The sequence below is a fragment of the Pseudorca crassidens genome, chromosome X (assembly GCF_039906515.1).
Source record: "Pseudorca crassidens isolate mPseCra1 chromosome X, mPseCra1.hap1, whole genome shotgun sequence".
NCBI classification, from domain to species: domain Eukaryota; kingdom Metazoa; phylum Chordata; class Mammalia; order Artiodactyla; family Delphinidae; genus Pseudorca; species Pseudorca crassidens.
Genome location: NC_090317.1, coordinates 13,980,486 through 14,003,294, shown reverse-complemented (window position 1 = coordinate 14,003,294; position 22,809 = coordinate 13,980,486). Strand labels below are relative to the sequence as shown.

General features: G+C 41.4%; 1 protein-coding gene across 4 annotated transcripts in view; it reads right to left on the bottom strand.

Annotated features, from left to right (window-relative positions):
* Nucleotides 1-22,809, bottom strand: part of FGF13 (fibroblast growth factor 13) — a 520,908-nt gene that overhangs the window by 180,288 nt on the left and 317,811 nt on the right. For 3 of the 4 annotated variants that reach the window (XM_067722448.1, XM_067722447.1, XM_067722449.1), the window contains exon 3: nt 20,437-20,604. The exons of the other annotated variant lie outside the window; for it this stretch is intronic. In XM_067722448.1, the coding sequence (XP_067578549.1) occupies nt 20,437-20,604 (168 nt within the window). The remainder of the gene's footprint in view (nt 1-20,436; nt 20,605-22,809) is intronic. 4 annotated transcript variants of the gene reach the window in all.

Sequence of the window (22,809 nt, the reverse complement as noted above, 5' to 3'; positions counted from 1 at the left end):
CAGGCTCGTGCCCCAGTCCGGGAGGATCCCACACGCCGCGGAGCGGCTGGGCCCGTGAGTCATGGCCGCTGGGCCTGCGCGTCCGGAGCCTGTGCTCCGCAACGGGAGAGGCCGCAACAGTGAGAGGCCCGCGTACCGTAAAAAAAAATAAATACATAAGAAGTTCAGAAATGAAGATACTCAATAAACCAGGTTTTCTATTTATGGACAAACACATTCGAATGCACATTTATGCGGCTCCCATTTTATAGCTAACAAGAGATTTACTGAAGCAGTGTTTTATGTGACTGGTATAGCTATTACTCTAGAATAAATTATTTTGTAAATAGAGAAGATAAATTGAAACTTAGTCACATCTTGAGCAACAGTTTAAGTCACCAACCTAGGTGATACCCCAGATGGAGGAGCGAATCTATCCAAAGGCTGGTTTAGATCACTTAAAGAGTTCAAACTTCAAATCAAACTGTTTTGAACACCTCCTAGATTCCTAGTCCTGGCTCAACTAAACTCTGTGAGCCTCAGTTACCTCGTGTATGAAATTGGGATAAAATAGCTACATTACAGGATTTAAACAGAGATTGGAGAAACTTGACGTGTACTTGGCTTAGACTGGGCCTTCAAAGAAATGGCGGCCGTGGTAATTGCTGCTCGTCGTCCAAAGCCAGGTGCGGTGCACAGGGGTGAGGAGAGATGGGCTGGAGGCCCCGCGTGAGGCAATATTCCACAAGGTTCCCCCACTTCTTTTCACACAGGCGTATCACTCCGCTTTTCTAACCATTCATTCAACTCCTCTATCATCCAGAACATCAGCTTCCAAACTAGGTGCAGGAGTATTAGAGCAGCTGTAGTGCTCACAGGAGAGGGGAGCTGATTCTATGAACAATAGGCTATCACCTAAAAGACAACTGGGCAATTTGGAAAACTCTACCCTTTTAGTGAGATGAACAAATATCCCACCCTTGTACCTAACACTCACCCAGCAATAGTTTCTATTCCAAGAGAATGTGGGTTGTTAATTCAACTTCCCACAGAACTAGGTAAACATGGGAGTAGATGGGAAAGCCCCAAGATGAGGGACAGTAGGCTGAGGAGGGATGTGAAGCTTGATACCTAGGATCCTGCGTCAGGAAATAGAGGTGTGAAGTGCAGTGGCTTGGGGGCTCGTCTACCAGACAGCTGATCCCTCCCACCCCCAGCTCTGACTTTCTGTGCTGAGGGGATCCGCCTTGCTCCAAAGCACTTCTCCACCAAAGGGTACCAAATGGGCGGTTCTACACATCAGGGTCGTGACAGCATCAGGTCTCTGAAGTCAAGTTTAGAGGCACTAAAAGGAAGAGCTAAGGTCACCAAGGAAAAGCATGGTTAAGTCCTCATCCTCCTTGAGGCAGTCCTGAGAGCCTCCCTTGCAGAGAAAGTAGAGTACAGCTCAGGCAAGACAATTTGGGTTTGAACCTCAATTCCTCCATTTTCTAATGGTGTGATATTGGGCAAGTTACTTAGATAATTTGATCATACTAACAAATGTTTGAAATAAAGACAGCCCGGGCCATTCCTCTTCTTAAAGCTGCCCAGAATCAAGATTACCAGTTTCAGCAAGAATCTGGAAAAGGAGAAGCCCATGGCCATCACCATTTGGCCACGAAGTCCTCGAACTTTTTGAACATTGAACCACCCAGCTGAAGGCAGCAAACATTTGGAACTTTTATGAAATCAGACTTCAACCATATCCATTAGTCCAATTTCCATCCATTCTGACTGTGCATAAAGTTGTTAGGAACCTAGCAACAAACTGAGTCTTATTTTGAACCACTGAGATACATACAACAAGAAGTCAATTCAGCCCCCATTCAACCCATTTTTCCCCCCATTTAAACACATAAGGATATGGAGACCCAACGAAGGAATGGACCTTGTTCAAGTTACATAACTCACTGAGAGCGTTTTACTATGATAAGGGAATAAAAGCAAAGCTAAAAACAGGAACCAGATAAATTGAAGCTGCTTTTGAAAAGAATAAATCAAAATCTATTAAATTAGCTGAGAGGTAAATTTAATTCTGTTCTTTGATTATCCTTCAGAGGACTGATTTCTCTGAACTTGGATGAGTTGAATTCCTGTTTGTCCTTTAAAATATTATGCAAGGCTTCACAAAATTCCTTTTTCCTGATCTCATGGAACCAAGAGGACGTAGGGAAAAGTGATAGATAATTTTTAGGGATGTTTTAAGAACTAAATACTCTGAAGGAAGCAGCTAGCCCAGTGCCTGGCATAGTGATAGGTACCTAGCCTGTGTGAGTTCACTCTCAATGGTTAGGTTTAATATTCTAAGCTTTTGAATTTTGAACTAGATATGAAAACAGGCAAAAGAAAACACTGAAGAATACTTTCATCTCTGCTCATCATCAGCTCTGCTGAAGAAAGAGAGTGAACAGAGGGAAGCTTTCTCAAAGGATTTCAATGAAAAGAGTGAACAAGATTATGCTTGAGCCTGGGCCCTGGACACAAACTGACTGACATTACTTTTCCCATGTGGGAGTTTTGACACTAAGCTCCTGGAAGGAAGGAACTCTGTCATACTTCTACAGATCTCCTATAATAGACACAAGGGGGAAACAATGACTGGGGAAGGACTCACTGAACCAGAGCTCTTAGCTCTCTTCTGCGAAATCGCTGCATTGAGCTCTACTGGAAAGTCTTATAAATAGTTTAGATAACTTAAGAAGCTTTTGGTAGGGAGGGATAAATTAGGAGTTTGGAATTAACATATACACATTACTATATATGAAATAGACAACCAACAAGGGCCTAATATATAGAACAGGGAACTACATTCAATATCTTCTATAATGGAAAAGAATCTAAAAAATAGATTTATAAAAAAGATAGATTTACATATATATGTATATACATATATATACATATGTATAACTGAATCACTTTGCTGTACACCTAAAACTAACACAACATTTTAAATCAATTATACTTCTGTTAAAAAATAAAGGAAAAAGAACTTGCACTTATAAGCTGGTAAGCCAACCATGGGAAAAACCCAAATATAAAATTAATGGAAAAAGAAAAGCTTTTGGAGGGAGGAGGGAAGGATTGGGAGGCGGAATTTGGATTAAATTGAAATTATGACCTTAGTAATCCAAGGAAGCAGGGCATTGGTGGTGATTAAACAGAAGCATTATGAATGTCTCCTAAAGAGTAATTCTCAGACCATAGCTTTCTGATTGGCATAGTTAGTATACAGCCAAGGGGTGCTTAACAGGGTGATGTGTCTTCTCATGAGACATGTGGCAATGTCTGGAGATATTTATCGTTGTCACAACTCAGGGGGACGGGGGGCCAGCTGAGACGCTGCTACTACTATCTACTGCATAGAGTCCAGGTATCTGCTCAACACCCCACCACTTTCAGGATAGTCCCTGACAACAAAGAATGATCTGGCTTGAGGGCACGGGGAGGGGGAAGGGTAAGCTGGGATGAAGTGAGAGAGTGGCATGGACATATATACACTACCAAATGTAAAACAGACAGCTAGTGGGAAGCAGCCGCATAGCACAGGGAGATCAGCTCGGTGCTTTGTGACCACCTAGAGGGGTGGGAGGGAGACACAAAAGGGAGGATATATGGGGATATATGTATATGTATTTATGATTCACTTTGTTATACAGCAGAAACTAACACACCATTGTAAAGCAATTATACTGCAATAAAGATGTTAAAAAAAAAAAAGAATGATCTGGCCCCAAAGGTCAATAGTGCTGAGGTTGAGAAACCTTATTCTAGCCCAACATGGGGCCTGGAACTGACTGACTGAAGGAAAAAAAGGTATGTCAACTGACGTTTACAGCAGGAAAGAAGCATGAACAATTACGCTCCCTGGGTTTTAGTTCTCACTTGTGTTTCCCATGTTAATTTGGTGTCATTTATAACCCAATGTTATTCATTAACAAGAATATGAATGTGTTGGTTGATTTGATGAACTCCTCTATGTACAAACGAATTAGGCACCATTGCATAAAGATGATACACACTACCCCTTGGAGCATTCTAGGGAAACAGGTCGATTTCCGATTTTCCGTCCCCACTCCTCTACCCCACACAGGAATAGAACTAAGCAGGAGAGAAGACAAAGTTCAGGTTGTGTGTTAAGTCTAACCTCTTCCCCCTGCTTGCAGAGGTATTATTCCTTTCTTTGCAAAGCCCTTTCTTGAGGCCAGGAGACAGGTGAAAAAAGGATGACAGGACGTCAAAAAGTTTCACAAGTCAAAGGAATATACAGACTCCTTGGTTAGCTTTCAGGTTCCACCATGGAGACCCCAACCTACATTTTAAGGTACAGGATACTGTCTCAGCACAGATTTAACTGAGACATAGGAGAGTAGTACTGGATAGGCATAGGGGGAAAATATGTTGTTAGAGGTTGGCGCATGAATGCATCCTTTTCTACCATGACATTTTGCTGTCTTGGTAAAAAGGGTCCTGGGCCAAGAGTCTAGCAGCTGTAGCCTCTGGTCTTAGTTTAGAAATGGGTAGTAGCCTAATGTAGTTTTAATTAAGGGGTAATCCAACTACAAGACTTCCTTTAAAAAGAATTTTCCCCCCAATCCTCCGGACCACCTTACACTATGAGAAGTTAACTAATTTTTGATTTTCTCATCCTGAAAAAACAAACCTTCTTTCATTTTTTGAGGCTACTAAGAAGAGTCACTTGACCTTGGACAAGGGGACACCCTGTACAGAAAACTTTCATCCAGTTTTGCACGGTTAAGTTCACATATCCTTGAGATGTAAATTCATAAATCCTAGATGAAAACTCAGCTCAATTACATGGACTCTATATCATATTGTCATCTCAACAGTTCTTCACCACAAAACTGTGTGTCTGTGCTTTTTATATACTAGCTCTTTGATTCTGCAAGAGACCCTCTCTGTTAGACAAGGAATCAATTTCCATCGTCTAGCAAGAATGCACATGTTTGTAAAGTTGGCAGAAAACTTGCTTTATTGGAAACTCACGTAATGTCATCCTTGACTGCAGCATATTAATACAACTTCAAAGAATGTCAGTTTGAAAATACTGAACTCAAGAGGCAATTTACTTTTAATTTGAATGCCCAGTGGTCCAATATTTTTAGGCTATTAAAAAATATCGAGCAAGCTTAACTATATGAAAAAGGACAAACAACAAAAGAATAAATCAGTCCTGGCAAAGGCTTAAACTTTACATGCACTGTGGAGAAGAAAAATCGATGACATCTTTACAAAGACCTACTCTTTCTTTAGCAGTTTGGCAGTGTGTGATTAGTCATCACTCCCTCTATCAAGGGTCATTCTAACCAAACTCATTTCGATGATTTATGCTAGTTATTTACAAGAAGTCTAATAAGGTGTGAGAAGTGGGGAGACATTTGTTCTGTATTGAAATGAACTGGGCTACGAAGTCCAGATGTTAAGAGGGACATATGAGAAGCTTGCATTCAATTACCTCCTTCCTGCATTCTGCTCTACTGATTATTTCCTGAAGCTCTGACCCCCTTGGCTTCCTTAGTAGCTTCTTCTCCTGCTTTTCCTTCTCTCACCCCTGAGGAGTCCCTTCGCTTCCAGATCACCTTCTCTGCCTCCCCTTCCTCCCTAGACGATCGCCTCTGCTCTGATGCTTTTACCACCACCCACAGGCTGCTAAGTCCTAAATGTCTGCCACCAGCCTAGAACTCATTCCTGAGCAATTTAAAGGCAGGTCCACAGAGTGTCTGAGACGCAGAAACATTGCTCAATAAGGGTTAAATGAATAAATGAATGAAATATAAAACCGGATTCATGGGATTTCAGTGAAAGACACATGGAGGAAAGTGAAGTTGTCCTAGACGAGCCCGTTCTAGAGCGATTGAGCTGTCCTTGACAAGCCCGTCCTAGAACCCGGCTCACAAGCTGACCACAAATGTATGAGTGAGCTCAGGAAAGATAAACAGAACCTATAGGCTATCTATAACAGACCTAGCCACCCTATTGACTACGAGAAAGAATAAATTTTTTCCTCTTTCAAACCACCATGTTTTAGGGTGACTTAAAATACAAGAGCTAACTGATAGTTCAAAGTCGGCCGTTCATGCTAGTCTTTGTTCCTCAAGGGCAGAGATAGTACCTCTTGTCCGTGGTGTGCCTAATAACCAGCACCGTCCCTGGTCTGTACAAGACAATAAATACCTATTGACAAATACATCAATTCTGTTAATGGTGACTGCAAGCGTCATCAGTCATTTGCTGCCTAGAATTACGGCAAATGGCAGGTTTAAACCAGAGTATCAAATTTGTTATTGGAATAGGTTAGTTGTAATGATAAATATTTACTGAGTATTTCTTGACCGACACAGTGCTAGGCCTGTGGTCTCTATATAATAAAGCTCTATTTAGTAGGGATGAAATAAAGGGTGTATGTTTAAATGGAGTCCTAATTGGGAAGGGAGGCAGATCTCTTTTAAGACACCGGTAACTGCTCCCAAAGAAAATGCTGCACTAGAATAAAAGGCTCCCAAACTATTCTGATGTGCTTTGGGGATTTTTTCCTCCTTCAGTAAATATTCTGGGTATATTTAACCAATTATCCACTAAGTGAACAGCTAACCATGCATGCCAATCAGAAATTTACTGACCCAGTTCACAAATCTAACACGAATCCAAAATTGCTACCTTCTCAGAGAAAGATCAAGAGATTACAGAAGGAAAATGGCTGAGGAGGGAACAAAACAGAAAAGTTACTGGCTGGCAGCGCCTAGAACTCCTACTTTTTGAAATGCCCTTTGTTCCTTATTGCATGAAAAGAAGTAGATTTTGTTCACAGCCTGAGGCAGCCTGCTAGACAAAGGTGCTCCCTGTATGAATGACCTCGTTGAGCCCACATTATCCCATAGAAGGCTGTGATTAGGCTGGGCTTTGTGGGCTGGATGTATTCTAGAAAGGGCTCCAGTAGACGGGCCGTGGGAGCTCTACTACTTCTTTGCTTGTGTTTTTCCGCAATAAAGTATTTTAACTAGTGGTGTGCGTGCATGCGTACGTGCGTGTGTTCACACCTTCTTTGAATGCCAACTAGTGACCACAAGGGGCATGTTTCACTTGTCTTGGGGCTTTGTGTTTTGGGGAGAGGCTGTGTCCACAGTGCTGAGCGGGCAATGGCAGGTCTCTGGGAGAATTAAACTGAGACAGTTCCTGCTCCATTGAGCTTCCAAGTAGAGGACCTGCACATAACCTGGGGGAATGTGCTCACACCAAGAGAGAAGAAAAGAAGGAGCAAATAACCCCAATATGAACATGTGTGTCCCTATAACCTCCTTGCATTTCAGACAGACTACCTAAAAAGGGGTCCACCTTTAGTGCACAAGATCACTGCATTCCAAAGTGGGCACAAAAATTCAGTGCATGGGTGGAACCCCTGAGCTCTCACTGGGAGTGCCCAAAGCTGGATAACCTAAAATGGGCGTTTTCTATCTGTACAGACCCCACCTCAGAATCACAGAAGTTCCAGAACTCTGCATCACTGCTTTCCTTTTCTTAGCGGGCAGCACATGGCACAACCAGTTAAGGCTGCTTCCAGGTCTAGTGGTTCCATGAGGAAGAGTATGGGTTAGAAGCATTCTTCCACTTAAGGAAACACTGCAGGAAACATGACCTGCACTTAGTAGATGTTCATATAGGGAACAAAGGAGAAGAGCATGTGACAAATCTCAGGGATGACCGTTTGTTCAACCCCTTGCCTACTGCTGATACCAACGTTTCAACCAGGATGTGGGGAAACCCACAAGCGAAGTCTCCCAATGGATGCACTGGGTACGTGCACTCTGCTGAGAGGTGAGAGAGATTTCTGTAGTCCTTCTCTAACAGCAACTCTTACCAGCAGTGGACAAGATACTGCTGAGCTCTTCAACATGGATGGACCTGGAGAAAATCATACTAAGTGAAGTAAGCCAGACAGAGAAAGACAAATACCATATGATATTACTTATATGTGGAACCTAAAGTATGACACAAATGAACTTATCTATGAAACAGAAACAGACTCACAGACATAGAAAACACACTTATGGCTACCAAAGGGGAAGGGAGGGAGGGATAAATTAGGAGTCTGGGATTAACAGATACACATAACTATATATAAAACACATAAACAACATGGACCTACTGTATAGCACAGGGAACTGTATTCAATGTCCTGACATAAACCATAATGAAAAACAATCTGAAAAAAATAAATAACTGGGACTTCCCAGTTCCAAACCACTGGTGGCACAGTGGTTTGGAATCCGCCTGCCAATGCAGGGGACATGGGTTTGAGCCCTGGTCTGGGAAGATCCCACATGCCATAGAGCCACTAAGCCCATGCGCCACAACTACTGAGCCTGTGTGTCACAACTACTGAAGCCCGAGCGCCTAGAGGCTGTGCTCCACAACAAGAGAAGCCACCACAACGAGAAGCCCGCACACCGCAACGAAGAGCAGCCCCCGCTTGCCGCAACTAGAGAAAGCCCACGCACAGCAACAAAAACCCAACGCAGCCAAAAATTAATTAATTAAAAAAAATATATAACTGAATCATTTTGCTGTACACCTGAAACTAACAAATATTATAAATCAACTATACATCAATTTGGAGAAAAAACAAAAGCAAAGCAAAACAAGAAAAGTATGGTGCTGAGCTTTTTCTCAGGTCTTTTACACCTGAAAGAGGGAGTCAGGGGTCAGGGTATAGGATGAGCTAAGGCAACACAGTGCAGTAGAGGATATCAGGCTTGGGAGATAAAAAGACTAGGCTACAGATACCAATTAAGACACGTATTAGCTATATGACTCTGAAGAAGTTATTTCCCATCGCTACACACCAGTATCCCCACCATGTCCTGCAAGATTGATGACACCTACCTCATGGGTTGGGAAGAATAGCAATAATAAATCTGAAGTGCCTGGCACAGAAAAGATGCTTTAAAAATTTGATAGCTAAGCACCTAACCAAAGCACAGTATGGAACTTCCTACACAGAACAGACCACACAAATTCCCGAGACCTCCTTCTTCATGCTTCTGGAGGGAAGTGGACCACTTCCTGCAATCTCATTCCTTGTGAAAGTCACATAGAACAATCTCTTGAGAGCGATCCAACCCAGTTGGGTAAGACTTTCTCTTCATGTGCCTTTAAGTCAGTTCTCATTATGTAATGAAGGTTTTGTCATTCAGGGGTTTAGGTCAGCAGGTATTTTGTGAGCCAAGGTTTTAAGGCAGAAGGTCAGCTGGCCTGAGGTGATTAAGAACTGGCCCGCAGCTGAATACTGCACACCAGCACGGTGAGTAAATCCCAATTCTGACACTGCAGATTGTACAGCATTTCGACAGAGCCATATTTGATAAGAATTTGCCCTGTACACATGTTGAAGCTCAACCTCGCCGTTTCTCTTTTCCCTGAAGAACAAGCCACCTTTTTAATCCATCGTTTTTCTGACAGCAGGCCCGTGGTCCCTCCATGTCTTAGCTGCATTGGAGTATTGGCTCTACCATGTCCCAGTCAGGTGATCTTGGACAAGTTATTTCACTTCTCTTAGTCTCCATTTCCTCTTGCATAAAATGGAGAGGAAAAAAAAGTCACCTACTTACTTCTAAGGATTCTTGTAAGACTTAAGATAATATTAGGTAGAGCACTTGGCACATAGTAAATTCTGGATAATTGTCCGTTATTGTTTTCATTACTATTTACCATAGACTAGAGAGTAAGGTTCCAACAAGTAATGAGAACTCATGGCTAATATCTAAACCTCTAGGTAAAAACTAATCAAACAGAAAAGGGGAAATGCTGAGAGCAGGTCTTAATAACATTCCTATTCATGGTGGTAATTTTTTTTTTAATAAGAAACACTTTTAATTTTATTTATTTATTTATTTTTTGGCTGTGTTGGGTCTTCGTTTCTGTACGCAGGCTTTCTCTAGTTGCGGCGAGCAGGGGCTACTCTTCATTGCAGTGCGCGGGCCTCTCACTGTCGCGGCCTCTCTTGTTGCGGAGCGCAGGCTCAGTAGTTGTGGCTCACGGGCCCAGCTGCTCCGCGGCATGTGGGACCTTCCCAGACCAGGGCTTGAACCCGTGTCCCCTGCATTGGCAGGCAGATTCTCAACCACTGCACCATCAGGGAAGCCCCATGGTGGTGAAAAAAAATTTAACCAACAGAATCAGCTTTTTAATAATGAGAAATGATCTTTCCTCATTTCTGCTATTATAGGTGAAGAGCATCCTCTGGCTTAAAGAAAGATGAGGCAAGTGACCAGTTATGTTATTTATCTAGGGAACGTTCTATTGCACTCAAATGGAATTTAGCTTTTCATAATCATTCTACGCTTTCTCTGTGTGTCCTTGACAAGGTCATCACCTCCTTGAGGGTGAGGGTCATTTCACTTCCTTCTTGTGAGTGCTACACTCCACCTAACTCTAGGCCTGCAGAATTAGCAGGTACTTCCTGAGTCCCTTCTGCTTGTGACAACGTATTATCACAGCAAAGCTGAGAATGGCGTGCAGACAGCATTTTTCCCTTTAAAACTAAGATGTTTCAGCAATAAAATTGCTTTTAGACAACAAATGCACGTACAGGGCAAGAGGGGCAAAACTGAGCATATGGAGAAGCCATGGAGGGGGAAAGGAGGCCAGAAAAACCACGTTTCAATCAAGTCCTGTCATTCGCTGGGGAAGTGACTTAACCTTCCCATATCTTAGTTTACTCATCTGTGAAAGGTTGGTAGCAGCCCCTACCTTACGGGGGTTTTGTGATCTTGCCTCTAAGGGGCTTTGCACAGCGCTCTCACTGCATGTAGAAGTGGCCCAGTGGAACTGTGCTCCCTTTTCCTTCCTCCTCGGAGATCCGATATTCCAGACAATGTATACTGGTTGCTTCCAAAGCTGGACATGCTTGAAGGTTGACCTGGAGCTGTTCTGAAAATATATATCTTAAAATAGCTGGGGCTCCTAAGTAGAAATAGGCTAGCACATGGGTGGAAGTGAACATGTGATTTTGATGTGTCGGAGTGAGTGTGGATAATGGCTGTGAAGCAAGACAAGGGTAAGTGTTTGATAAAATGCAGGATGTAATATCTCTTGTTCCACATTTTCCCACGGGCATTATTCAAGCGGCATATTCTCAAGCACGCTGACAAATGCTGTAGCGTATAACAAATAAATACCTGAATCAATGTAATTTAGAATGCTAGGAATGATTTAGAAACACAGATAACACTGAAAGTCTCCCAATCATGGCAAAGTCAGTTTTCACACATTACACTGTGGGAGCTGGTGATGTCTGGATGATAAGAGGGCAAATGCCCCAGTGACGACAGCCTCGGGGACAGATACCCAGATCAGGGGCAGCTGGCGGCAACTTCTGCAATCTCACCCTAGAGCAGCAGCAATGAAGTCAAGAAGCACGTAGAAGTCCTCCTCTGGCATGTGGAGACGCTCTCCTCCTTCCCCTCCTCCCCCATCTTCTTCTTTAAGTATGATCACAGTGCTCCCGAGAATCACAGAGAGCAGAGCAAGGTTTCAACCACTGCTTGCAAGAAAGAAGGCTGATCACAAGGTGGCAGATTGCCACGCTCCTATGGAAAAGCCAGATTATATTTCTAAAAGCACAGAGAGGCAATGAGGCAAGGGAACTTCAAAAAGGTGAGAGAGAGAGAGAGAGAGAGAGAGAGAGAGAGAGAGAGAGAGAGAGAGAATGTGTGTGTGTGTTGGGAAGGATGGATACCTTACATGGACACAAGTTCTAAAGGTCATATAAGTGCTGCCTGTCCAGCAGTGACCTCTAATCACAGGGCACCTCCTGAAGAGGCTCATGCAACCAGCATGATAAGAATTGTAAATGGACAGCTGACATCATACAACGAACCTTATGCCAAGGTAATTTTGTTCTAAGGCAGCGATTCCAGCCCTGTTAGTACATTAGAATCACCTGGGGAGCTTTTTTTTTTTTTTTTTTTTTTAAAATACCCATGTCAAGACTCAGCCACAAGAGATTTTGCAGGGTTTTCATTTGGACAAGTTATTGGTTATTGCTTGATTTTGGTCTGATGTTGGGCTCAGACATCACTACTATTTAAAAGGTCCTCAGATAATTCAAGTGTGGAGCCGAGGTTGAGAATCATTGAAGTAATCTAAGCAAGTTTGCTGAATGTTGGGTCCAAAGACTTAGTGCTGATACGTGAACTTGTAACTAAGCACATTTTTTATTTAGTTCAGCTGACACTATTTTTCACAGCAAGACAGCAATACTTTCTTTTTTTTAGTTGAAGTATAGTTGATTTACAATGTTGTGTTAGTTTCTGGTGTACAGGAAAGTGAGATACACAGACACACATACACATATTCCATTTCATATTCTTTTCCGTTATGCTTTATTACAGGATATTTTTAAAATTTTATTTATTTTATTTATTTTTGGCTGCATTGGGTCTTCGTTGCTGTGTGAGGGCTTTCTCTAGTTGCAGAGAGCAGGGGCTACTCTTCTTTGCAGTGCACGGGCTTCTCACTGCGGTGGCTTCTCTTGTTGTGGAGCACGGGCTCTAGAGTGCAGGCTCAGTAGTTGTGGCTCACAGGTTCAGTAGTTGTGGCTCACGGGCTCTAGAGCACAGGCTCAGTAGTTGTGGCACATGGGCTTAGTTGCTCCACAGCATGTGGGATCTTCCCGGACCAGGGCTCGAACCTGTGTCCCCTGCATTGGCAGGTGGATTCTTAACCACTGCGCCATCAGGGAAACCCTATTACGGGATATTGAATAGAGTTCCCTGTGCTATGCAGTAGGTCCTTGTTGTTTACCTATTTTATATATAGTGGTGTATATCTGCTAATTCCAAACTCCTTATTCCTCACTCACCCCTTTTTTCCTTTGGTAACCATAAATTTGTTTTCTATGTCTGTGAGTCTGTTTCTATTTTGTAAATAAGTTCATTTGTAGCATATTTTAGATTCCACATATAAGTGATATCATATGATATTTGTCTTTCTCGTTCTGACTTACTTCGCTTAGTATGATAATCTCTAGGTCCATCCATGCTGCTACAAATGGCATTATTTCATTCTTTTTATGGCTGAGTAGTATTTCATTGTATATATATATATATACCACATCTTCTTCATCCATTCATCTGTCAATGGACATTTAAGTTGCTTCCATGTCTTGCCTACTGTAAATGGTGCTGCTATGAACATTGGTATGCGTGTATCTTTTGAAATTAGAGTTTTTGTCTTTTCTGGATGTAATCCCAGGAATGGGATTGCTGAATCATATGGTAGCTCTATTTTTAGTTTTTTAAGGAACCTCCGTACTGTTGTCCATAGTGACTTCATCAATTTACATTCCCGCCAACAATGTAGGAGGGTTCCCTTTTCCACACCCTCTCCAGCATTTATTATTCGCAGACTTTTTAATGATGGCCATTCTGACTGGTGTGAGGTGATACCTCATTGTGGTTTCGATTTGCATTTCTCTGATAATCAGCAATGTTGAGTGTCTTTTCATGTACCTGTTGGCCATCTGTATGTCTTTGGAGAAATGTCTATTTAGGTCTTCTGCCCATTTTTTGACTGGGTGGTTTGTTTTTGTTATTGAATCGTATGAGCTGTTTGTATATTTTGGAAATTAAGCCCTTGTAGGCCACATCATTTGTAAATATTTTGTCCCAGTCTGCAGGTTGTCTTTTTGTTTTTCTTATGGTTTCCTTTGCTGTGCAAAAGCTTGTAAGTTTGATTAGGTCCCATTTGTTTATTTTTGCCTTTATTCCTATTGCCTTGGGAGACTGACCTAAGAAAACATTGCTATGATTTATGTCAGAGAATGTTTTGCCTATGTTCTCTTCTAGGAATTTTTTATGGTGTCATGTCTTATAGTTAAGTCTTCAAGCCATTTTGAGTTTATTTTTGTTTAGGGTGTGAGGGAGTGTTCTAACCTCATTGATTTACATGCAGAAAGACAGCAATACTTTCTTGAGGAAAGAAACAGTGCACTGATTTGCATTCTGGCACAAGCTCCTCATCTCATCACGGACTGGTAACAAACAATTTCAGACCCAGCCCTGAACCACAGACCACATTTGGAGTAGGACTTCCCTAAAGATAGCAGGCGGGGGTCAGAGAACAAGGGAACGGCATTCATCTTCAAGTGTGTTACTTGTCAGAGCCCAGCTTTGATGGGAACACGCTGCTCAGTGGGGCCAGCATGGCACTTCCCAAAGCGTATTTGTGGGATGTTACTACGTATTACAAATAAAAAGGTTCTGATAGCTGGAGTATGTTGTTTACCACTGAATTGCCCAAAGAGAGACAAATTCCTAACCTGTAAGACTCCTTAAAACCTTTAATACTCTCTAAGAATGGTGTGGAATTCAGGAAACGTGTATGTGATCTCTCTTTTCACAAAGACATATATGATCAGCGTTTCATGAAACATAATTTGGAAAATAGTGATCCAATAATTATTGAAGAACACGTGCAAGCGAGTAGAGTTAATTCTGCATTCTCTTCAACCAGGCAAACAAGTTATCATTTAAAACAAAGGAGTGAAAATTAGAGCTGAAGCAGCAGCACATCTGGTGCATCTCCTTCACAGAGGCAGACCTCCAGGCCTTAGGGTTGGGCTTGACTGGGGAAACAGCTCAAAGTCATCCAGGCTATGCCTTTTCGGATGTGGACCACAGTCTACCTGGGTCATACCGTGCTGGGTCAGAAAGGCAGATTTTCTTAAGTGGTTTATTAACTGGCTGTGAAAAGGAAAAAACCAGTAGGTGTTGCTGAGACATCAGAGCCCCGGAAGCATGTTGGCAATGCGATCCCTGATGTAGCAGCTTTGAAGGGGGCAGCGCTATATGGATAGATAACTTCCAGATTGTTTTCAAGGATCAGCACTTAGATTTTGACTTTGTTTTAAAATCAGAATCACCACCATCGTTCATCCAGTAAGACCTTTCCGGGAACTTTCCCAGGGCACTGTTCATTTAAACATAAATACTTGAAATGGAGGCAGATAACCGAGGGAAACCTCAGTCAAGAGAGTTGTAAAGGAGAGACTACTTCTCAGGAAACATCACCACTGTCAGGACGGGAACACCAAGGCTCAAGGGGGAAGGGAGGCCTGTTGCTTTAAAAAGTGAATCATCAAAGAATAAAAGGTTGTTAGTTCCTACCAGAAAAGCCAGCCTGGAGACTGAGCTGAGATGCGTGTGTCTAATAAGAGAATAATAAAAGCGCATCCTGACCTGAAACTGAATTAGTGGCTGTTGTGTGTATACTTCCTTGATCGAATTATGAGTTTTCCAGAGAGTAGAAACTATCCCCCAAATACAACTTAATGTTGTATTTGCGGCCATAACGTAGGGAAATAGGAGAGAAGAGAGACTGTGTTTCAGTGCCATTACTAGTTCCCTAACGTTGTTAGGAGATAACAAGTTGTCTTCTAAGAAGTAGCTGACAAGTAACCAAGAGAAATACATTTGATCACTTTATGGGGAGAGGACAGTGTTTATTCATTGCTAATCACCAAGGCCTTCAGATTTCTGGCTTTTTAATTCGATTTCCATATGGACCAATATTTTACTCCTTCTTGTGACTCTGCAGTTAAGCTGCCAATGGCTTCAATGAGCAAAGAAACCTCTCTGCTGTTGTTTTGTCATCCTTCATGTCATAAAACAAAGGCAGGGTGACCCTAAGTCATAGTTATTTTGAAATTAAAAGATTCAGAATAAGGTCTTTTATCTCTACAGAGCCACCCAAACATATGGCCCCATGTTCTTCTAATCAAATAGGAATATCCCCTCAATTCTCATCTTCAAGGGGACAGATATGGAAGCAGTTATACCCTTCCTGCAAGTCAAGACATTTTCAGATATCAAGCATCAGAGGTGGCTTCGTTTTATTGAACTATTAATTCAAACAGCATTACACCCATTTTTCTCAAACGGCAAATTAGTATGAAAATGAGGAAGACACAAAACAGGAGACAACAAAGTTAAAGAAAAGGTGAGGATGAAAATAAAAACATTTCCCTCGGCATGTTCCTAAATGCTCTCCTACCGTCTTTCTCTCCTACCATTTAGGCAAGACTGAGATTCATGGTGACATATTCTCTTTCTGGGATAAAGAAACCAAGGCAGTATCAGAGTAACAGACATTGTGCTTGTTACAAATATGCGCCCTTAACATTTGGCACATAATTTTGCTCTCTTTTGGTTGGTGAAAGCTGGCATATTTCATCACCGGGCTGGAGCACAGATTCTCTTCTCCTCCAACCAAAGTCACTGTGGTTGGATGCCTCTCTGAATAAAAAGGTTATGGATGTCCTGAGGGGGGAGATAGAATATATATATAACATTTTTTTTTAAATCACATGAAAACAGGACTGTAGGAAGGAGGCCAGATACTTGATTAAAAGATGGTGACAAAACCCTGAGCTTTGTAATACTTTCCTATATTGCATGAACTCCTTCAAATTTACTATTGTGATCAGGATTTTCAATCCTACAAGCAAATGCTGGGAATCCATGATTTCTTTTTCTCTGTAGATTTTCAACATTATCTACTTGTAAGCATGTATATCTTGGTGTAATTCTTCTGAACAACCTTCAAACATCAGTAAAAGCCCAATGACTGGCATTTCGGAAGCAACAAACTATACTGATAATAGATTGGCTTTCAGAAGTTACTCTAAATCAGTGATTTCATTTTGGCACACGTGACAATGAAAGGAAAAAAATGAACAAAAGAATAAAGCTTTGATGATTATACTTTCTCTTGCCAAGAGCCTCCTGGAACAGGAAGAAAAAGATTTTGGTAACGATCTCCACTCTCCATGTGGCTTTCTTATAACAAAGAGCGTTGCTGGTACTGGGCCAAATTAGACTCTCAGATATTTGTATGTGCTTCTTCACCCAAATTCCAGTACTCACATAAGATTCCATCGTAAGTGGTTTTTATGGAAATAATCACATCACCGAAAATCACAAGTATCTGGAACAAACTAAAGAACTTATTTTGGAATTGGCTGCTCAGAAATAGAGAGCTGTTTTTGGCAAAGTGTAATCTGTCCTTAGTATATCCTGAAAAGCCAGGGAGGTATATCAGGCCTTCCATGTACTATTTTACATGAATTCTGAGGGCCCTGGACACAATACAAAAATGTCTTTTCAAAGATAGATGATTGTGAACAATTGTAAATAAGTTATCTGTACCAAATCTCAGATCATCATAAATTATAGAAATAACCTGGCCCTTATAAAAACATCACCAACCAAAAGTAACACGAAGACTTTATAATAATGCAAAAACAGTTGGTAGATTTTATCAATTCAGTAAGGAAGAAGAAAATTAATCCCAGCTGTATCATAATACACATAAACCTCTTTGATCTAATTTAATCATTTGTAAGACTTATCCAACTCTAACTTACATTTCACCCCCAAATTTCAATGAGTGTTTCATTTTTCAAATGAGTGCCGCACACACACAATCGCATTAGAAGAGGTCACACTGGCAGCTTGGCATTGCACAGATCAAACCATGGATGGCTTAGCCACCCTGTCCATTGCCTTCACCTGCAGTGGAATTGGTGGGCAGCCACAGTCAAGGTCAATTTCATGCTTTGGCAGAAAGACCATGAGAGGAACTCTCTCTTCAAAATGCTTCACGTGAGAATAAAATGTTTCAAGGTATGGATATAGTTTAGAATTGAGAGTCTATCCATTTGTAGTAAAGCGATCTCTTATTTCTACTAATCATAATAAAATGTTACAACAACTGAAAGAGAGAACTGAAGACTGTACCTTACAGAATTTAAAAACCAGTCTTGCAAAAATCTTCCAGGTCGCCAGAACAGCCACTGAACCCTTTTAAACCCACAGTTACTTCACCTCCTGGCAATGATGAGTTTCTGGCCTTCTGTATCCTACATGAAGTAAGCATGTTAATTTCTTAGCATAGTTTCCTTATTTATCCGAGGTCTCTTCCACAGCATGCTTCCTTTCGCCCCCATCTAAGGTCTTCGGGATCCTGTTAATTTGTACAGAGATCAAGTGTATTCATTTTAAGGTCTGGGTTCACCATTAGCTTCTGGCTCCTTGTTTAAAGGGGGTACAGTAAAATTGTAAATAGTGTCAAAATATCATCCCAGAAAACCTCTAATGCATCTAATACTATTTATAAATAATTCATACAAATCAAGAGGGAAGTATTAGCTTTCACTATTCCAGGAGAGCAAGACTAAGGGAAACCTTCAGTCTGAAAGCAGACAATGACCACCATCAAAGTATACAAAAGTGAAAGGCTGGAAGCCACATTTAACACAAGGACAGCCAGCTTAAAAAGTATCCAAACCTTGTACAAGAGAGCTTCACTGCAACCCATTCTCTAAAGAATTTTTCATATCTAAAAACATTCATAACATTATTCACGATACACTCCAGATATTTTGAAAACTAATAGGTGGGATAGGGAGGGTGGGAGGGAGGGAGACGCAAGAGGGAAGAGATACGGGAACATATGTATATGTATAACTGATTCACTTTGTTATAAAGCAGAAACTAACACACCATTGTAAAGCAATTATACTCCAATAAAGATGTAAAAAAAAAACTATATGTAATAAGAACACACCCATTAAAATTAGTTATTCAAATGTTTTTTTTTTTTAATCTGAGAATTGTTAAAACAATTTGAAGTAAGTTTCTAACCAATTGCTTGACTGAATTTAACCAACTTTTGTTTTTCAGGACGATGTGCAAGTACAAAAATAGTATAGTATCTGTAATACAGATACACACATCCATAAGAATATAATTACATAATAAATAGTATATTTCTCTCATACAGACACTGTTTTTGTGCTTGCAAATATATATATATATAGAGAGAGATATAGATATATATCACATACAGATATCATTTTATAGAAAAGAAAGAAAATATTGCAATGCATTATATAAAGTCATTGTCACTGGCTTAATTTTTTTGTTTCAGTGAAGCATAAAATCAAGTTAGTATCTTCTCTATGAAACCACCAAAAATTTGTCTTACTCACTGTAAAGGGCCACCATTTATATCTCCAGATGACATCAGCACTCATGTGCAAAGTGGATAGCTTGCATACGGGAGTATGAGTGGAAAGTAAAGGCAAATGCTCTATTCTATTGCTGAAATAGAATTAAGCATAGAAAAGTGTACACTTCTCATTTTCTGCCAAAGAACATTTAAAGCTCTGTTTGGAAGGGAGGAAAAAGGGGAGGCTTTGAGATGTAAAAATTTGCTTCCAAAACTATAGACTAGACTCAATTTGGATTAATTTCCTCAAACACCAAACTTTGAACAGAACCACACAGCAGAAAGACAGCTGTACTGAAGATCTCATAATGTTGCAAAAAAGGGCAACTTGAAATCGGAACAAAGGCACTTCTAGAAATTGTACCAGAACCATTTATGCGAACGTGTACACCGAATGCCAAAGGACTAGTGAATATTGTCACCCCCAACATCATTCACTGGTAGATTGCATGGATAGTATTTGATCTTGGGTTGGGGGGGAGGGGTGTGGGAGAACATGAGCTGTTTTACCATAAGTATACTTCTCAAATGTCATTTTGGAAATCAAAACGTACACAGATGGCAAAAAGTTGACCACACTTGGTAATGTGAAAAATGTCCCTGTTTGATATATGCAAAACAGGTGGAAAAATGAATGAATACTCTTTCTAAAGACGAGGCACTTCACAGATAGATTTGTAGCACGGATTGCGATGAATACCTTATTGACCTCAGTTTAAGTAACAGCAAGTAGAGTTTTCCAAACCTGTACTTGAGCTGCAAAGAAAAACAAACTACTCATCGTTTCCTTGAGGCATGCATTTCACTATGGCAAAGCCCACCGGGCGTGCATGACAGGGGAAGTCTGGGCCTGCTTCAGCCAACTGAGTAGATCATGAGCATTCTTCGAACACAAGGCATAAGGCTTTATGGAGTGGAGAAGAGTGAGAAAATTTGGAACAATCTTCTCATTATTTCATTTTGGAAGGGCCATTCCTCAGCCGACTGCTGCTTCAGGAAGGCGATGTGATGGGACCAGACTCGGCCAGATATTGGCTACGGGAGCAAGCAACTTTAGCAGCCAAAACGGGGCAGTGTCATGACACCAGCTGAACACGTGTCAGCTGTGAGAAGCAGGAAGATGCTGCGCGCCCGGCCAGATCTGACTGTATTATACAGTGTCCCATCTGAGACTGCATAACACACTCACTGGCGAGCCACGGGGCCTCGGAACGATGTCAGGGGCCGAACAACACACAGCACAGCAGAGGGCAATGCACAGTCAGAAAGAAAGAGAAAGAAAGAAGAATGAGAGGAAACAAGCAAGACACACGTCCGTCGTGCACAAACCTTCGGGCTCTGTGTGTTCTTTGTGATGGACTTGCTTCAGCGGGCAGCAGAAGATTTCGTGACACTTAGCACGAAAGGGGGACTCTTTTTTCTTTAATTCCGCAGATTGGATGGAATCTTGCCGTAACATAATGTATTCCTGTGTGCCAGGGGGGGCGTCATCCAGAACTGTGGTCACCACATAACAAAATGAACTCAAGTTAGAGCTTCAGGAAAGCAGCGAAAGTCTTACATCAACTCTACTCCCAGGAAGACTACAGAAACAACATTCCCAAGAAAAGTTTCAAAGAAAAGCATTGCATAGCTTGGGGGTTTTCTTTTTAAGGGCTTAGTTTTATAATACGAAAGCCCTGGGAATAGTTTACTCAGCTATACACACCTCGATTGCTTGTATAATGAAAATTTAACAGTGTTAAACTGTCCCGGATGAACAATAAAACATATTAATACCAATAACCATATTGTATCTAAAGAAACACCATGGAGAGCTCACATGTTTCAGCTTGAAATCTAATATAAATATTTACAGGTGAAAATGGCAAATGTCCACCAACTTCTCAGGGTATTACTTTAGGTTTTCTTCCTCAGTCTGCTCCTGGAGAGGGCCCGGCTTCCATGCACTATGTACTGAGTCTGACAAAAGAATTCATTTTTTCCCCAAAGAGAACTGGGGCTGTCACAAACATTCTTCACATATTCGAAACCCCCTAATGCAGAGAACAAATTCCAGTTGAGAGCCTAATAATCAACATTGGCTCAAAGACCTACCTTGAATTGCGGAACAGCAGGGCCTGGTTCACTAATTCTGGCCTCAGATATACACCAAGCCCCTCTCAGCTTGCTAGGCCCTTTGTGCATTTTCCTAAGCAAGACTGAATTTCTAGTGTTTTCTCCCTGCAAAAACAAGGTGTCTGCTTTTACTGGGTCTGCTGCAACATTCTTTAGCCTGGTAACTACCCACCAAAGTGGGTGCAAATTTGATCTGCATCTGCAGAAACAGAGAACTGACCCCAGCATGGATTTTTTTCTCTTTCATGCCCTTCCCAATGAGGCCATCCCATTTTACTGGGAGTGAGTCAGTGCCCCTAAAGCTATGATTCACAGCGAGCTGACTCATTCTACTCCCCCAAATGCATACACTTAACATGCATTGAGAAAGACTGACACCAGCGGCACACTTCCTATGGGGAGAATAATGCTGCAGTGTTTGTAAAATACCAACAGCTTATGGCTGAAATTAGATGGGATCTCAAGCTTCCATGTTTGGCAAAACATTCCCAGCTCACTGGCTGGGATCCTAACGGACATTAAGAACTTTCTTTCATGTAGGAGTAAAAAAGGTATTAAAACCAACATAACTTTGAAATTCGTATTATGAGTTTAGAACAAGTTCTTGATAGATTGCTTGTATGTGGAATTGTTGTCTTCCTTTATAAGTCATTAAATTATGCAAGAAGGTGATGAATATTTTAGTTACTTCTCTTTCTATTTTCCTCTAGCTCCCAGCAGCACTAATCAAAAATACTATATAGACAAACCCCCACTGCTTTTCCTGGCAGAGTTCCCTTCATCTACTAGGAATGTGCCTATAACTTCTTAGAATCTGGTCGTTGAATGCACATCTTCGGTAGCAACAGCTGCTATTCAAACCATTTGCAACCATTACCTGCCATGAGCAGTTAGTTACGACAATATAGACACTTATCAAATTCCAGCATCATAGGTAAAGATAAATTCTGATTTTACCATACAAAATATTTTAGGGGGCTTCCCTAGTGGCGCAGTGGTTGAGAGTCCGCCTGCCGATGCAGGGGACACGGGTTCGTGCCCTGGTCCGGGAAGATCCCACGTGCCGCGGAGCGGCTGGGCCCGTGAGCCATGGTCGCTAAGCCTGCGCGTCCGGAGCCTGTGCTCCGCAACGGGGGAGGCCACAACAGTGAGAGGCCCGTGTACCGCAAAAAAAAAAAAAAAATTTAGGGAAACCTCCCAAACTTGGAACTCAAAAAAAAAAAGCAAAACCCCGCCCATGATTATACAGAAGCTGAGAAATCCCATTTTCATGCACTGTATATAAGAAACAAATTTTAAGATTAAAGGACAATTGGAGGATTAAAAAAAAAGAACAACTTTTGGATAATATATAGAGAACTTGCTATTCAGAAGTACATGATAAACACCAGTAAATTGTCTTCCATTTTCATTTTTCAATACCAAAAATGACGTCACAAATGGGCATTTCTGGAGATTAATGACAGGCTGAAGGTAATAGCCTTTGGCTGACTCTCCAGCCATCAGCTTTTCCCCGCTGGTCATTAATTCCCAGAAAATGCCTTGCACTGACATCATTATTGTTTAATTAGATACAACTGGTTA